The sequence below is a fragment of the Ischnura elegans genome, chromosome 12 (assembly GCF_921293095.1).
Source record: "Ischnura elegans chromosome 12, ioIscEleg1.1, whole genome shotgun sequence".
Lineage (NCBI taxonomy): Eukaryota > Metazoa > Arthropoda > Insecta > Odonata > Coenagrionidae > Ischnura > Ischnura elegans.
In genome coordinates, this window is record NC_060257.1 from 55,576,976 (window position 1) to 55,596,128 (window position 19,153).

At 37.4% G+C, this 19,153-nt stretch overlaps 1 protein-coding gene across 7 annotated transcripts in view; it reads left to right on the forward strand.

Annotated features, from left to right (window-relative positions):
* The first annotated feature begins 619 nt into the window (after positions 1-619).
* LOC124169428 (protein lingerer) overlaps positions 620-19,153 on the forward strand; it is a 63,953-nt gene continuing 45,419 nt past the window's right edge. For 4 of the 7 annotated variants that reach the window (XM_046548020.1, XM_046548024.1, XM_046548023.1 and 1 more), the window contains exons 1-7: positions 1,638-1,813; positions 1,902-1,982; positions 2,055-2,162; positions 14,104-14,329; positions 15,402-15,677; positions 17,604-17,866; positions 18,662-18,896. In XM_046548020.1, coding sequence (XP_046403976.1) covers positions 1,679-1,813; positions 1,902-1,982; positions 2,055-2,162; positions 14,104-14,329; positions 15,402-15,677; positions 17,604-17,866; positions 18,662-18,896 — 1,324 coding nt within the window. In that variant the 5' untranslated portion in view covers positions 1,638-1,678. Of the gene's footprint in view, positions 707-1,637; positions 1,814-1,901; positions 1,983-2,054; positions 2,163-14,103; positions 14,330-15,401; positions 15,678-17,603; positions 17,867-18,661; positions 18,897-19,153 lie in introns of those variants that run through there. The other 3 variants (XM_046548019.1, XM_046548021.1, XM_046548022.1) reach the window with 3 other exon arrangements.

The following is a 19,153-nucleotide window of genomic DNA, read 5'->3' on the forward strand; positions in this document are numbered from 1 at the left end:
AGATATTTTATTAATCCTTACACTATTCTATAAGTAATATTAATCCAAGTAAATAAAATATATTAAACTTGAAAAATTGTCTGAGCTCTGGGGGGGTTTTATCCTCCAAAACCCCCCTCGCCGCGCCACTGCACCCAAGTACTCAGTCATTATTAAGTCATGATTTTACGGCCGTAGACGTGGAAATAAAACCATTGTCTATTTTACATGGGAGAGCGAAATTCACACCATTTCTCCGAATTTGTACTGAAAACTAAAGAGGTAAATGACTTTCTCCTGCAGGATAAGAATGTGAACAATCATTAAATGACCTCACATTATCGAAGACCGAGATCTTTGCTGGCGAAGAGGGCCCGGTAAAATAAATGATGGCATTCACGACGAAGAGTCGTCTGTTCCCTTGTTTTAACGAGAAAAACAGAACCTAAACGAGTATAATGTATCGACCTGAGAAAATCTCTGCACACCTCAGAAACAGCATACTGAACGTAGGGACTTGCAGTGATCGAAATAAACGAAACCCGGTCAATTTTGCATTTCTAGGAAATAAGACGCCTCCCTTTTCCTCGGAACATATGATGAGAAAACAATGACCGGAGAATGCTTGCGTTCTTCCTTTGTTGATTGCGTGACGTAAAGGTTTCACGGAGTCTGCGCGAACGACAGTACGTCACGTGACCTGAGTCTTTTTGAGCGCATTTTCCAGGTACGAATCTTGTGAATGGGTTTCTTTCGATTAAATGTTTCATGAAGTTATTTTGATGCTAAAATAATCACGCATGGCTTCCTTGATTGTTCTTTTATTCAACGAAAGATAGCAACTTGTCAGGTGATCAAGGATAGCCTTTTTACAGGTCGTTAAAATTCGATGGTTGTCATAAGTTTAGCGTAACAAGGGGCTGAAATGGCGTCGTTCCCACATGGCCGAACCCGGCTTTGTTTCGATTTTATTTATATGTGATTTGTTCTTGTTGAGCGCGAGACGAAGATTAATGTAGTAAATTGTGGCTAGTTTAATTTTGGCCGGGAAGAAGTGATTAGTGCTTATTGGAAGTCCGTTTCTGGTGCTTTGAAGCTCAGTGTTATTTTATCGTTACAAGGTCGAAATGTTCCAATTACTGGATGAAATTTGTTTTTAGGTTCAGCCTGTTTGGTAAAGGAACTACTTCTCTTTTGAAGTGCTGATTACACTGCAGTTCGTTCTGATCTCTGTGATCATAGTTGTATTGGCACAAGTTGTTCCGGGAAATGTTGTCTGTGGTCGTATATTACTTGGCGTAGCATAGACGCAGAGGAAATATTTCTACCAGTTTTTTGGGCAGGGTTGTAGTAAATTGTGAAATTTTCTTTAGAAAACGAACCTGTATGTTCATTTTTCCTCTTTTTAGAATAAATCGAATTATGCGTGTGATTTTTATTTAGGTTGACGTAGGATTTGTTATGTTTGTTCTAATTTCCGTGGTATTTATCATCAAGGTTTGAGTACTCGGCATTGATAATGATAAATTCCATATATATTTATATGTATTTCTTTTGGATCATCGAGTCACCCCACAAACAGTAAACATTAGGCTGTTGATATTAATCCATCAATTCATGACAGCGGTGTCCCATTTAATTATTTCATTATTTTTCAGAATCTAATTGTAAATAGTGAGTGTACATAGTGTTTGTAAAGATGAGTTCGGCAAGCCGGACCACCACTCGTGGTGGGAAGGGTGGAAAGCCCGAGAGTAATATTGGAGGAAAATCACAGAAATCAGACGCTAAGTCAGATTCCCCAAAAGCACTAGACCTCAATCCAAAAATTCAGGTACTGTTTGATAATTTGTGTAATTAGTGTGTATGTTGTGAAATCGAGTTCATGCCGTGGATGGTCATCACATTTCAATCTTTTTCAGCCCACCGCTGAACAAATGAGAATTGCACAAATTATTGACACACGGTCAGAAGACCCGGATTTGAAGGACAAGATAAAACAGGTTTGTTATCTTTAATGACTTCTTTTCATGGATCGGTGAGCTTCTAGTAACTAATAGTAATATTTGTCGCAGGTGATGGACGCTACAAGGAAAACAGAAGATGAAGTTTGCACTGCATTGCACGACTGTGATAACGATCCGGATAGAGCAGTCAACATGCTACTGGAAGGAATGGGAACGGTAATATTTATTTTGCAGTTCTTAGAAATATGTATAGTTGCTATAAAAGGAATTTTCTGCGAAAATATTATGAGCAGGCGTACTATCAATCCTAATGTGACGAATAAGTTACAATTCAATATCCATCCAATATTCCATGCACAATTCGTTTCGTATCAGTATATTTGCATAGCCATGACTAGGAATTTTTCATTTAAATCCTAACTTCTGTAAATCTTAAGGTCTCCCGATATATCTTTTCCCTTGGTGGTCTTCGTGAAACTTTTTCTCGTACTTAAATTGTAGAACTAGCCTTGTTTTGGGGTAGTTTTAACTATCTCAGATAGGTGCAGCCTCGGAATGTGAGTTGCTGGAATACTTTGGTAGGTAGGGAATTGTGCATTACCCTTGGAGAATGTGTATTACCCCGAATCAGCTTGCTGATGTGTCAATGTCACATTTGCAAATGTGGCTGTGAATAATCGGCTTAATCTTTGATAGAGGAAACATTTATAAATGCGGCAACATCGTATGCGTTTAAGGGAGCTTTGGAAGTCAGCCATTATTTACCCAAACGTGGTGTTAACCTGATAATGGACTATTTATCCTTTACATTATGTAATTGCAACTTAAGGTTATGAGTTTACTTTGTTATTGTATGCCTCTTATTGTATTCATTACGTGCTATACAGCCTAATTTCTCATCATTATATATTCAGGATATCTAGATAAAACTTAATTCAATTTTTTATGTGCTCAGAATGAATTTACCGATGTTTATCCTTTTAACCAATGATGTAATAGCTATGCACAGCCGTAGATATGTTTGTCCTTAAGGCATTTAAATCTGTTAGTCGCTCAACGGTTATTATTTGATAGTAACCTCAAGATGTTCAAACAAAAGGAAGGAATAAATGCTTATTCATCAAATGCGTAGTCAAAGTGTGATCAAAGGGGACTGCAATGAGCTAGATGAATCTAGAATTCATTTTAGATGTGTTTAGTCCATTGCTTGTGGATGGGACTCAGAATGCAACAGTGTTGGGTCGGAGCTTAATAGGGTTAGAGGAAAGAAATCTTTGTGGCTCTTAGGTACGTATATCTCTATGTAAGATTTGACCCAGGTGTTCAAGATAACGTAATCTGTGTAAAATAGAAGCATAATATAACAGATTATGGTAGGCCTGTCAAAACAATGAAGTTGTGTACCAGCTCATGTGGACCCTTAAAGTCATTGCAGAGGCTTGGACTAGCTTTTCTAGAAGTGGATACCCCAATAGTCATGCAATTAAAATGCATCTATAAGGAAAGGAGTATGTCTTCTCAGTTTTTAAGCATATTTAGCTCATAGTGAAAGAAAAACTACTTAGTAATTTCTTGCTTTTATTGCAGTGTATCTGATTTACTTGACTCTTACAGTCACATATTACACTGTTATCAGTGCTTCTTAGTCCCAGTTATCTAGCTTGTTAGTAGCAGTTGTTTAGCTATTTATAAAACTGTGAATGTTAAAATGTTGTGTTTGTTATAGTTGACATTGTTGATGTAACGATGCATGACTTAAAAATTGATAATGGTAATAATATTATTAGTTCTCTTGGGCTTATTTGGTCAAGTACATTAAGTAGAAATGTAGCTTAAGTGAATATTAGGGGCTCATTCCCTATTTCGGCGGTAGTATTTATTTTCTAGTTTTTGTGTATTATTATTTCGTTTGCCCTTGGTTTGCTACAAACTGAAATGATACCATGTGAAAAAGGGTACCATATGAAAATGATACCATGTGATGCCAATGAATAGAAAAAATATTAATCAACTGTTTTGGTGTGACTTGGTGGAACGATGAGATAATCATGGTGAATCAAAAACCCAGTACTGTGCCACAAACAGCAAATAAAAGTTTGTGGAACAGTACTGAGTTTTTGCTTCACCATGAATAATGTAAATTATCTGCATGGAGCAGTAAGAGTGAGATTCCAGCATCTTCATGTCAATGGCCGTGCTCTTAAAAATATGTGCCAAGGAATTTCTTACATGTTTAGATAAATTAGAAATGGGTGTGGTCAATTTTGAATTTATTAGAATATTAGGGTGAAACTTGGGAACTCCTAGTGTTGTAGTTATTTTTTTGTGCCTTGCATCCATGGTTTGTTAGTTCTAGCCATTATTTGTGAAATATAGTATGCCGTATAGTACAGAATTGAGAAGTAAACTCCTGTTAAGGCATAGGTTCAGCTGAGAAAGTGCTTAATTTCAATACTTTATTACTGTCAGTTTGCTGTTAGTTCTAGTAGTAGAAGAATGATAGATGGCATCCAGTCCACTCTTAATTTTTCCTGTAAATACCTTCAAGCTTTGTAATTGTTTTGATAATCCTAATTTATATTTCTTGCTCATTTCTTCTTTCTACTTCCCTTAGATAAGAATCTATAAGAATCTCTACAGTTTGCCACTGTCTACACGCAGTTGCTCTATTCATTAGCTTGAAATGTTCCTGCCTATTTAAAGTCCAAAAAATATTATACTTGACCTTGCATGTGATATGATTCTAGAAGTGCAGGATTTCTATTTTAAACTGATATAGAGCTATCATGCTGGAAATCCTGTAATGATGCTGGCATTGTTGCTGTAATGCTTTTTCTCATGAATGGTGCAGTCCCAGTTGGGTTTTTGCTTACAGTAGAATGTAGCTGCCATTGGCTGGTCAACTTTGCCCTTTGTTATGTTTGCATTGTGATCTTCATTTTAGGGTTGTTTTTGTCAGAGATTCAGGTCGCGTACCAGCCACTAAAGTCTGGGAAATTAGTCATGGCCGAGGGAAAACTACAAATGCACATCAAAAATAGTCGTAATGGGCATAATTTTTGTTGCCTGTGAGTGCTGAGGTGCCTGTAATGTTGTCCTGGCTGGGCAGCATGGGTTGGTGCTGACTCAGCAATTCTTGTATTTATTTCTACTCTACTACTACTATTGTTACTGCTTGACTTTATTTCACAACATTCTTTCGTGTGCAATTTTGTTCCATATGGCAATGTTTTAGGTTACTTAGATAAGAGTTAGAAAGTTAGTACAGCATTTCCAGAAACCTATTTGCTTCAAAATGATACCCTTATATTATCTTCGAAAATATTCTATGGACTCTTGTTCAAGCCTGGGAGACTTTATTGAGGCTAAATGTGGTGAAATTCTATGATATTGTAAATTGAAACTTGCTGTCAATTTTCCTCTGAGGTGATTGTGGAATTCTTGGAAATTGGTTTGTGGAACAGGTTGTAAACCAAGATGCCTTAGTTTGGGTCCTTACGGAGGTCCTCACAGAGGATCTTGTTTTGGTTGCTTGTGTATGTGTATTTAAGTGATAATAACAGGGTTTCCAGCCACTGAGAAATCCAAGTGAATTTGTTATGCATGAATTTTTGTCCCAGGAATTTTACATGAATTATTCATGAATTTTTGCTCCATCTTGGAATTTCAAAGTCTTTCATTTCACATAAATGTTGCTAGTTCACCCATTTTCTGGCCATAAATCTGTTTGTCATAATTTTTAGTGCTGTTCCTTAGTAGAATTTTTAGAGCCATATCGGAATGTGGAATGTCAGACAAGACAATAAACATGTCTAACACTCTTGACTTAGTAAGATAATCAAAAATATGAAGAACAAAATGCCAGGCGACATCAACATGTACTTATCAGGTTAAAGCAGCTTTTTGGCTTGCATTGAATAAATATAAAGCGCAATGTTTGTTAACTAACCTATTTCTGTCCTTAAAATTACATAAATATAATATTAATTCAAAGTATTTGAGCAATTTTGGATGTTTTAAGATTCTTATCAAGGGTAGTAATCACATAAGTTAAACCTTGGATTTTGTAAAATTTGCCTAAAAAAACCAGGAATTTTGCATAAATTTTTCTGCTTTGATTGGTTGGACACTCTTTTATAAGTGCTTTACCTATTCTGGTTGAGAGACTGGTGTGCAGTCACTGCGGTGACTCTCTCCCCTTTCTTGCACACCAACACAGTGTTTAATTTTTGCAAGATGAACGATAAGTGTGAGATTTTATTTGGCCAATTGAGCTTTTTTCCATTCAAAAATGCCAGTAAGTTTTAATTTGCAATTTTTAAGCTAAATAAATACATCCTCTACTATGCTGGTAGTTTCCTTTTCTTTGGCCATTAAACCTTACAAAACTTATAATTACACAGGCAAAACAAAGGTGGGCGTAGATGCTGGGTGGATGGCTGGCTAGGATAGACATGGACAGAAAAATTAGTAATATTAATGCCATTAAACACTGGCAATAATGGATCTATTTACGGAAAATTTTGCGTTGGGGAAATTTTTTAATAGTTTTTTTTGCCTCTTTCTAGAAGACATAAGTCGGCATACATGCGTCTTTTACTGTGTGTTATGCTGTAAACTTCTTCCATAAATACTTAAAGCTGTGAGGCCTAAAACTGATAGTTTCTACATGGAATTTCACTTCAATATAAATAATGTGAATAATCCAAGTGATTCACTTCACCAAATTGATTTATCCAAGCGATTCGCATCATAAGCAGACTCACTTGTGTATACTCAACAACCATGATTAACTTCCTTATCATGCTATTAAAGATTCTTATATCTATTGATATATGAATTGACGAGCCCTTTATCTATAAAATTAAAATTCAACATGGCTTAGATGATCCTGGGTATTCTGATGTCGTACTGGAAGAAGTGATGTTCAGTGGAACCTCGTTAAAACGAGTTTGGGCTATTGCGAGACCCTCGCCGTTTCAAGAGATAGCCGAGGCACTGTCAATTGACCCTATGGTTATCATGTAAAAAAATTTGGTTTACGAGGCCCTTTTGGTGTTGGCACTCACCATAGCAAGAGTTTCCATTGCCAGAAAACCTTCACCCAGAGTCCCTAATCTCTGTAATTGCTGGCGATCTCCTAGGAATGAAGTTAACATGGAGTGCTCAGTCTCAAACTCATGTAGTAAACTGTCATTCGATAAATAAGTAGTTAGTTTTGGTGAAAAGATTGTGGCATTAGCATTCGCAAATGCTCGATCTTTTGTTCATCGGGCGGCAGAATACCCGTTCGTCCATGAGTTGGGTGAGGAGAGAGCATTTGAAGGTAGACACCATGGCCAAAAAACACAAAACATGCCTAAAATGAAAATAATGGAGCAATACAAGAAAGCAAGAGTGGCGTAGTTAATTTATCTTCCTATGTACTTCACAATTAAAAAAAAAAACCAAAAGAACAAAACCGCCCGAAGAATGCAGATCATGAAGAGTAAGGAGGAGCTTTGTTCGAGTGGTTTTGCCCACTTCAATCTGCGGGAACCACTGAGAAAGGCTTATGGGTTAAGGATTCGCTAATAGCTATGTTTAAGGCTAAAGCAGAGTATTTCAGTGATAGATTGAGTTTCAAAAACTTCGCGAGTTCGTAAAGTTGGTTATACAAAATCAAAGCACAAAAGCGTTATCTCCCTTCATAATTGCTGATGATGCCTGCAGTGTAAACCTGAAGTCATGGAAGAAAGGACTCAGATCTTAGCGGAATATCTTTAGAAGTATTCCCCGCATGATATAACGCAGATGAAATGGAACTATTTTACAACCTACTCCCTGACAAAAACCTTGCAGTAGGTGGTGTTTCTTGCACTGATGCTTCTAGAGGCAGGTAATGCGCCTTAGCGATGGATTATGTGAAGAGCTGATTCTGCACTTTTAGTTAATTTACTTAAGAAATTCTGCATTACTTGATCATGTTTCGCAGTCATTTTTGAGAATGTTAAATCAATAAATTCATTCCTGTAAGTTTTGTTGGCCTTAGGGTCCATCAGATGCATATTCCTTTTCGTTTCTTTGTCACATATATTACCCATGCATGTTTTTTAGCCCCTGTTTCTTGCAGCTTTCTTTTGTTTTACTTAAGTGACATCAGCATAATATGTCTTATTTTTCGTGAAATAAAATCTAGTTAATATCTTGTCTTATTTAAAGCCTCGTTCAGATTACGATTGTTCTGGCAGTTGCTGGAACTATCGTGCAGTAACACAACGATTGTTAAAATCTGTACTGCCCTCTAGTGCTGACATCGAAAGTGAACGAGAAATTGACTGTTAGCAAAGCTGTTGAGGTATGCAGATATTACTGTGTTCAACGTGTATTTAATGGTTAATTTTTCTTCCGCCCATATTCTTCCTTGCTTGGACAAATTCATGATTTTTATTCAGTACGACGCTTATAAATTGTTTGAATAGTTGTTGTTAAAGTAAGGCAATTTAGGGATGCGAAAAAAATCGCCTTTTGTCTGGATTTATGCTTGTGTTTATCGGATACAAATTTCTCCCTCGCCACACCAATCCTGTTGCTGCATACGTGTTCACAATAGGTATATTGGCTATTATTAGCTCCACCTCCGGTAAAGCGACAATTTGCTTAGCGAGTGTTTATTGGAGCACCATGGGGTCTCGTTTTATCGAGGTTGCAGTGTATGTAGCAAACAATGAAGTGAAATAATATGCATTTGTTTTGATGATCTCTAATGGTGACAGCATTATTGAAATTTGTAGTTGATTATATTCTTCTTCAAACACCACATTAAAACTCATTTCATGGCTTCAGCTGTACTATGTAGAATTCTTGATTCAGGAAAGAAACTGCTTTGTACTTCCCATGCTAATTATTTTACTACGGTTTTAAAATGGTGTGCCATTATCAAGAACTTGGTAATACTCATACACGGAATTTTTTAAATTTTCACAGGGAAAGTTGAATACCAGTCAATGATAAAGAGATGCTTGAACCCCTTATCTCAATGTGTTAGTCATCTTCCTTGGGGCATAAACAGCCATGACTCATGTATTTAGTCACCTATGCTCACTATGTTTATAAAGTCAACACCACGGAATCATGTTGGGAACCAAATGTTTGCTGGAAATTTTTGAGTAATACCTTTCATTAGCCAAAGGAATTCTATGAAAACTGATTCGAGAAAGTACAGCCAACCGCTCATTTTGTGCGAACTTAGTCATGTGCTTTATGAGGTCATAAGTTATACTTCCTTCTCTGGCATTGGATTGGGCTGCTGTCTCCGATTGGATTTGGGAGCTCACTGTCTACCTCTAGAGGAATGATTATTTTGTTGCTCTCTCTACTTATTATTTTGCTTATTCATGTTAAGTGAGTGATTTTTATTATTAGTGTCCTGGGGACTACGTGTTAGTTGAATTTTGTCATTCTGGATGGACAGCACAGGCTACAACGACTTTTCACTACATGACTTCATTTCACAGGATAATTTTTCTCTCAGGCTCATAAAGCATAATCAGGATAAAAGGATCCATGAATGTAATGTAACAATTTGGAAACTCATGCAATTAGTTTTAAGTTGCTGGGACATTATTCTGGGAGCCACTAGAGACTCAGAGGCTATGTGCTACACTTGGATTGCTTGAGCTATTTAGAACAGATATCTTTCAAGCTACACAGAGTACACCATCTTATAACCTAATTATATTTCTAAGTTCAACAGGAACGATTCAATAAGAGAGATTTTGCAGAAAGGATAGTTATAGGAGTTTGTTTCTTATAGGTTTCTCTCCTTAACAATGAAGAACTTTAATACAAAGTGGGACTCGGTTGTCAACTTTCTGCGGGGAACGCCTTCTTTTCCTCTATTTTCTTTATGACGGTCTGTTGTTACACCTCTGCCACATGCCTATTTAGGGGGCTTGAAAGAATTTGTAAATGTACACCTTGCTGTGCTTTTCCTAAAATCCACGTTAATGATTGCTATGAAATTTATATTAAGCCAGGGATATAAAAAAAAATCGGCCAAGAAATCAGGGAAAAAGTAATTTAAAAAAATGGAAAGTTGGTTTGAATACTTTATTTTCTTAACTTTGTTACTCACAATAATGTTATAGATGTGCTATTTCATGTTTTTGTTTTTAATTTCTCAGGATTTTTGTTGATTTAAGTACATATTGTATCGATTGTTGACTTTAGTGTATCTGAATCAATAGGTGTTGGAAGAGCATCCTTCATCATTTTTCAATCACAGCATTATGTTATTTGGCTTTACTAAATATGTTAAAATATTCTGAAAAAAAAACAGAAGAAAGAGTGGGAAATGTAAATTTCACCGCTGCTCAGGATAGAAAGGTATCACTTTTTAACTAAGTGACAGATTTGAAATTATCACATTTTTACCATGGGTGACTTTAGTGGAGGTTTGTGGTTCTTGAGTGCCTTAAAACTTCTGGGAAATCCATTCTCTTTGGCATTGCCATCTTGAATGCACTGTCTTCGGAAGAATGCATCCACACTCCTAGCATAATGCATCCACATTACTAGCACAATGCATCCACATTCCTAGCACAATAGTTTCCTATATGTCATCAGAAACTCGTCTTCATATTTACAGTGTTTTTTATCAGAATTTCCTAGGAAAAAATTCTCATTTTTTATGTGTGGAATGTAGTGACTCGAATTAAATCGCTATGTTTTTTCAAGAACTTCTACATGCATTGACATGACAGTTGATACAATTAAGGAACAGACTTATAATTGCATCTTCCAGGGGAGCTTTATAACAATCGTATGACTGCTAAACATTGCTGCTGCAGAAAACGACTATTTTCGCTGTGTGATATTTTGCATGCCTGTAGTCTTAGGTGAAGTCTGCAACCACCTAGTCAAACGACCTTCAGGTCGAATCGCTGAGTGTGAGATGCAATCCTTTTTGAAGGGAAAAATCTTTTACTAGGCTGAGAAAGTGGGCTCTTGATTCGTAATTGGATTTCACAAATTTTAATGCAGTAACTTGGTGTTACCAAAGTCTGTCATTGCAAATTGAGTAGCTAAAATTTTTCAACGTGTGCATTGGAGATCATAACAGTTTTTTTCCCTAGGAAACCAAATCATTCGTATCCAAAAGAATTTTGAAACACATTAGGATCAACATTGCTTATTAACTGCACTAGTCACTGATGATAGAGCAACTGTGAATTAAATTTAATACATTCAGGCCCTTAGAACGTTTTGACTTGCAATGGGGGTCACTCACTTTCAACAAAATACTCCCACTGCCTGTTTTGGCCATAATGATGATGAAAGAGTAATACATTGAAATATAATTGTGATATTTCTGCAATAGCTTGAATCATAATTTCAAGGGTTTAAAGATGTCAGCAATTATTTTAAAAATAGATTTGAAATTGATACCCCCTTAAATTTTCTCAAAATACTTTAGATAACCTCACGTAACAATAATGATGTTTGTAGGGTACATTATGGTAAGCTGTATTCACAATGAGCTGAAATTCCTAGCTTTGTCATTTCATAATTATGCGAAAAATCCACAGAGAAAAAAATCATTCGCCTTGACCGGGATTCGAACCTGAATCCCTCGATTTCCGGCCGAGTGCTTTAGCCAGTTAAGCTACCGAGGCGTCATTCATCCCTGTGGAAATTTGTGGGCTATTCCAGACAAGGTGGTATGGACTGCTGAGCATATTATGCGACGAGCAGTCCAAATCGTGCGCACGGCGCCACAGCCGGAGAGGAAAGTCCGAACTTAGAACACATATAGGTGTTCTCTCTTTGACGAATTTAAGTATACCAGGACTAGCCACGGTGATAACTTTTACGGGAGTCACCCGCAATGCACAATTGTGCGAAAAATCCACAGAGAAAAAACCACCTTGTCCGGTATAGTCCACAAATTTCCACAGGGATGAATGACGCCTCGGTAGCTTAATTGGCTAAAGCACTCGGCCGGAAATCGAGGGATCCGGGTTCGAATCCCGGACAAGGCGAATGATTTTTTTTTCTCTGTGGATTTTTCGCACAATATGGCATTGCGGGTGACTCCCGTAAAAGTTATCACCGTGGCTAGTCCCGGTATACTTAAATTCCATAATTAAGTGCTTTAGAGTGACATGCCTAGGTGGTTGATGTTTGCATAATTTGTTTGGCAGTTTTATGTAATTTTTTTGGCCGCATCCGAGATACATGCCTTCATTTAATTCCCTAGAGATGGTGCAATGTCTGCGGAGATACACTAACCCATAGTGCTCATTTAGAGAGCATTTTACAGAAAAATCACAGTAACGCAATGTTGTCAGGCACTACTTTCCACGTCCAGAATGTATGTAGGGTTACTGATGTATATCCAGCCTGTTTTCCATTCCTCCATCTTAAGAGTGGCTTCTTTGGAAGCCCTATAAGTTGATTATTTAGTAATCATCAGGTTGCCCATGCTACCTTATTGAAATGAATAAGATAAAATTATCATAATTATCACACAATTTTTATTGACTTGCCATCTTTTCTTCAATTATCATAGCTTTTCCTGGCCACGCCTACTATTTACTCAAGCCAAGAACTAGAAAAGCCTTAGATAGCCTTGTCTTATGCCCTCTTAACTGTTTGCCATCCTTCTTACCCTATTATTAGCCTCTGACAGTTGATAGCATTCCTTATTTTCTGTCTTGTATGTCTCCGTATTCTTTAACACGTTCAGCGCCGCATCGATCATAATGACTGAAACATGTGCTTCATCTCCACGCCGCTTCGGTCATTATGACCGAAGAATGATCCTTTCTTTTGGCCGCCCATAGCACGCTGTCAGTCACAGCTACTTCAGCGATGCGTATATGACGTGACCGACGTGGCGTGCGTAGACGAATGCTCACAAAAACTCAAACCGAAAGGATCCAAACATTAAAACAAAAGAAAATAGAATAACACGTTGGTGCAAAGGGTGAATTCGTCTAAAAGTCCATGGCAGGGAATGTGTTAGCCCTTCAGTATTTGTGGTTGCCGATTGAGTGCAATGTGAATCCACATCTCAGATGAATCTTTAATAGCAAACAAGGAATTACCATGGAGACCAAATAATTATACTTAACGATTTTTTCTTCAAATTTCTCATCAAAAGTATCTGTTAAAAATGTTAGGAGAAAAAAGATGAGTAACCCTAGATTTTAATGACAGCTATGCTATTGAAAAATTAATATGCATCCTGTTAGTATGAATAAGAATCAATGGAATTGGAATTGATTTCAAAGAATCACAATCGGAATGGAAAAAAGTGGCATAAAGTGACTCATACCTAATTAATTCATTAAAATGCACTATTGAGCACACACAGTAAACTTATTTTTTATTGTTACTGATATGTGAAGGTGAAGTTATGCTTGTATGTATGTTATATGCAAGGAAAAATTGCTATCAATCAACATAGTTAATTTGTACAACCAGCTCAGCTGAAAAATAGAATTTTACCAGTGTTTACAACCCATTTCTCTGCACTTCTACTGGTATTTAATTTGATTGCAGCGTGTGGAAATCTAACGTTCATGGATCAGTCACAATTATACTGCTGAAATACCAATGATTACAGGGACATCCTCACCACAGTGTGTCCAGTGACAGGGAAAACCAGGCTAATTGGGATTAATGCGTGACTTTTCAGTCCCTGGAATTATGCACGAGTCATTCATAAATATTTGCTCCAACTTGGAATTTCAAAATCTTTCTTTCAAATGCATTTCCAAAAAAATTTGCCAGTTCAACCCCCACTTTCTTTGAATGATGGCGAAGTTCTTGAGGTTCCAAGTGAGACATTCATTAATAAAGTGTAGAATACCTATTACTTAGTGTAATTCTTTAAATTAGGTACTTAAAATGATGCATAGATGTAATATTATTTAAAGGTATTGAAGTAATTTTATGTGCATTTAAATTCTTATCTATTGCAGTAATCAGGTAAGATTATCCTGGAATTTTTAAAAATTTCCCTGGAAAACTGGGAATCGTGCATGGATTTTTCTGCTTTGATTGGCTTGTCGCCTTCTATCTGTGTTTACGAGGATATCCTCACCTGTAAAGTGGCAATTTTCTTAGTCCTGGTTGCAGTGGACTGATTTGCTGTGGTATCTTTTGGCAGGGTGAGTGGGAGATGTCTGGTAAGAAGAAGAAGAACCGCCAGCCAGGCTCCAGTTCCAAACCCGAGGGACCAGTGAACAACCGGGAGGATCCCGGTGGAGATTGGAGCCGGGAACGTGAAGGGGGTGGGGGTGGAGGAGGCGGTGGAGCAGAGCGAGAGAGGTCACGCACCCGTGGGGGTGGACCCCCAAGGATGCGTGGACGTGGATCCCTGGACAGCAGGGGATGTGAGTATAGGGACACTTATTTGATCGTATTTGTCAAGATGTCCTCAAACTCAGGTAGATTGATTATTAACACTGTCTTGTGTCAGGTGTGTGACTAACTTTTGGCCTCTGAATAGGAAAATTGCCTCAGTTTTTGTCTATTACATCAATTTTTTATGCTACAGGATACCCTCTAAATATCTCATGCATAATGAAAAATAGACTCTCAATCTGAAAGCGTAGTCACAATCACACAAGTTATATTGAGAAAACTTGACTTTGTAGGAGAAAATTAACTACAGTTTTGAAATCAGCATGGCTATTTTGGCATAAATCAAAATTTAAGTCAACAGAAAATGTGTTTAAAACTGTTCCCCAGTTAAATGAACTATAGAGGAATTTTCAGTATATTGAAATGCCCTTCGATTTTTATTTTATTTCGAGAGTGACTCTGTGGAATTCACTTTTCATATTGAAATAATTACAATAAATATGCTTTTTCTCTAACTAACGTTTTGTACACTGCTCAATGAAGTTTAATGTTTCAGTTTTCCTGGTCAGATTATAATTCTTAATTATATGAAATGTTGAGTTGAATATATGCTGATTTTTTTAAATTTACCCTTTTGGAAGCAATGAATATCGATTCTTAATTTTGAAATTAACAGAAGTTTGGAATTCCTATAAAAATAAAATTTATTTTTGCATTTAAGTAAAAAAAGGTATCTCAGGACATTGTTTCCATGTAACCTTTTTATTGTGCGTTCAGGAGGATTGAATCTGATCATTTAATATATTTTTCTTGGGGAACTTCTCCACTATCTTATTGCATATTTTTATTACTATCATGCCAATAAGTGATGGCACCTGCCAGTGCAGACAGCTATTAACAATTAGGCGTGAAATCAAAAAAATTACTCCGTAGTGTTTCATAAAAATATTTAATATTCTTCAAATCTATTGAGTACTAAGTAATTACTTGAATTGTACTGCAACAAGTTCCTCTAACAGAGCCCTTGTCCTCCCAACTGTATGGTCTAACAGGTAGATAAGGATTATTATTAATGGAATACTGACCCTTACACCTTTTCAGGGAGGGGCAGAGAAAACAAGGAGAATGAGAAGAATTTGGAAGACTCCAGGGGGGATATACCACGCAGAGGAAGGGGCATGATGAATGGGCCTGGTGGACGTTCGGGTCGGGGAGGCCGTGGGGGTCGTTTAGGTCCTCGCACCTTCCAGAACCGGGAACGTGGTGGCTTTCCTCGTTCCATTGACACGTGGAACAATCCTCAGGTGGAAGACAGCTCTGCAGATCCGATTAAAATGGGTCAGTTGGGCGTCTCTATGACACCGAATTCTTTACTTGGTTAGTTACAGTACATTAGAATAACTTACTAATAAGACTTCTTTCCTTCTAATTTAATAAAATTGAGGCTTCTTTTATTTTTCCAATTAATAACTTGAGACTTTTCTGGATTGTCCTTTAATTTTATTTTTTGACTGTCTGTGTAGTAAAGCATAATTATTCATCGTGGATTAATGTTTTTTTATTTTTTTACTTTGGCCAATGCTGTTGTCAATCCCTCCAAGCAATCCCTGTCATATTTCTTCTGTTTTCTTTTCCCTAACCTCCCCTTTTCTCTCTTTCCCATTTTCCTCACCCCACAAGTGCATCTCAAATGAGTAATTGCACAAGATGCAGAGAAAGTATGACCCTGAAACCTATTTATAAATGACTGAGAATATATTTTGAAGGGATTATCTCCCTCTTATTTGATCATAAATTTGAGTTTTTTCTTATATTAAGATGAATAATTAGAACTTTACTGTGTGTGGTGTTTTTCGAAATTGAGGGGGTGAGAAGCCAAGGGGTACAAGTGATTTTTTTTCCAAACAGAGTTGGTACAGAAATTAGTTAAAGAAAACACAAGATCGACTAGATGCAGTACACTCCCGATTATCCGGGCTAATGGTTGGGAGGGACGGCACGAATAATCGGGAAACATGGATGATCCAAACTTTCGCTTAAATGTCTTTTAATATTAATAATTTACGTAAAACAAACGATACATTATTATTTATGCAGTCATTCTGTTATTTAAGAGTGCTTCCCGGACTCATTGAGAGCTCTCTTTGCCATTTCACGATCTTTTTAGCGGCGATAACACGGTTGTACTCATATTGTAAATGCTCCATGTAAGGCCTGGTTTCGAAAACCACACATCCGTGGCTGTGTGATCACAGATATACAGTAAAGTGGTTTGCACGAATGCTTCAAAACCACTGCTCGATGTCGGAAACTACACTGTCAGTCACCACGCCATGTAGTCTCGCACAAGTTGCCCCGGTTGCAACTGTTGCGTGACGTGTATCCGAGATCAAGGAGTGCGGTCGTGTACTGCGTAGCTTGGAAAACAGAAACACGGTACTAACGTGAATGCAGCTAGCGTGCGATCCCTTCCGTTTTACGATGGTGATTTTAATGGAAGTAATAAGCCCGTTGTATCCTAGCATTAATGCAGTAATTCCCAAAATTTTGCGTCCGATTTTATTTAAAAAAATTAAGATAGCAGAAAAAATTGAGCAAGAGTGAAAATCATGCATGGATAATCGTAATCCGGATGAACCGCAGCCGGTTAATCGGGAGTCTGCTGTAATTGGGGTTGCAACTGTTGCGTGACGTGTATCCGAGATCAAGGAGTGCGGTCGTGCACTGCGAGGCTTGGAAAACGGAAAACAGTGCTCCCGTGAATGCAGCTAGTGCGTCATCGCTTCCGTTTTACGAAGGGGATTCTTATGGAAACAAAAAGCCTGGTGTATCCTATCATTAATGCAGCAATTCCGATGATTTTGCGTCGGATTCTATTTTTTTTATAAAGATCGCTGAAATGTTGAGTGAGAGTGAAAATCATGCATGGATAATCCGCAACCAGGATAAACCAACCGCAGTCGGATAATCGGGAGTCTGCTGTAATTGGCAGCGCATTTGATTTTCCACACTATGTCAGCAAAGAACAGATACTCGATTGTATCCCTTGGCCACCAAATTTTTGTATATTTCTTCTGCCAAGTTCGGCACCTAACTCTGTTTAGAAATAAATCACTTGTACCTCTTGGCTTCTTCCCCCCCCAATTGTTTTATGTTGGCTACAAGTCGCAATGGGAATTTTAAGTGACTCCGTAATGAAATTTTGTTTTTTCGGACTCTTCTGAGGAAACCCGACCAAGTTGCAAGTACAAATATGGTTCCTGTATGTTGTGCTGGAGTGTAATGGAATACTATAATTTTCAGAGAACTGGGCTGATGACTTCCCATCTCCAGAAGATTGGGATAATGAAGAATATACAGGATCTCTGGCTGATACCAAAGTGTTCACCCCTAGTAATTCAGTACAATCTGCCAACCCTGAGCCTCTTCAGGATTCGACAAACCAGGACATTACATCTCCTGTGCCACAGACTATTTCCAGCAGTTTGTCTCCTAATTCTGACCAAATGTCGCAGAATTTGGATTTGGCAGCAACCATACAACAAAATAATCAAACTCCAGCTGTTGTAAGTTTTGCACATTCATTTTTACGTTTTATGTGTTAAAGCTTCTCATGATTAAACATCTCACTCAGGCTACTAAACATTAGTGTGTTCTTTGAAATGTTCGATTAAAAGTATTGGGTACTGCCAATTGAAAAACCTTTAAAATCAGGCAATTATTGTGTAGTGGAAAGCATGAGTTTATTTGATAAATTGGTTTGTTGGCCACAGTGGTAGTTGGGTCAAGTCCTTGCCTACTAATCCTGGGGTTGTGATGTTAAGTCTTGCCTGAATGGGTTTTCAACCATTCAGGACGTGAGAGTTTCTTAAATTCAGCTGCTCTGGTCCCTCGAGCCTGAACACTGGCTATGCCTTCAAGGATTTCAGAGGAAAAACAGGCCAGGGACAGAATCGTCAGATATAAGTGAAATAAAAATGCTTGAATAGGTTGTGTAGTTTGCCTTCTAATATAATAATTTGAAGGAAGCCTAATAGCTCCATCTTCACTCCGATTAAATTTTGATGAATGGTCTTTCTAAATTTAGATTAGCCATAGGTAATCAGAAATTTTATTATTCACCTGACAAATTATTTTTATCTTGCTAGCATACGGGATAATGTAGATGTTAATGTAAAATATTTAATTAATTAAAATAAAACTTAGTTTTTCTTTTATGTATTGTTAAAAATTAAGTTATTGAGATGCAAAATTTGGAGGGTTCCAAGGCATTTCTTGGAATCACGATAATACAACTGATTGGTATTTCAAATTTTAGTGTACATTTTTTCTATGCATTCATGATTCCAAATCATTCTCAGGCACCAAATTCTGTCGGAGTGGGTGTCATGACTCCAGCACAATCCCAGTACCTTAGCCAGCTGACTCAAGCAAGTGAAAGTTTGAAGCCTGTTGGAATTGGAAGCAACTCCACCCCAGTTAGCAATTCAACTCAATCATATGGACCAGTGTCATCAGCTTCAACTAGTAACTATGCAGTTACATCTTCTGCAGCTTACCATACCCCAAGTCCTACAGCATTTACATCCACCACAGGTTAGGGATTAAAATTGTTTATTTAATGGTTTTTGGAAAGTATTCTGTGGCATTTGCAACCTTGTAGTGTCAGACAAAAATTATTTCATCAAACTAGTTCAAAGAGTACACAAAGAGTACAATTGTTACTCTGTTAGTTTAGCTATTGTCCGTTTAATAATTGATAATCTTGAATGGCTTCCTAGCAGTCCAGGGTTGTATTTGCACCAATTTTTCCAAGGAAAAGACAGGGCTACCACAGTGAAACCTCGATATAA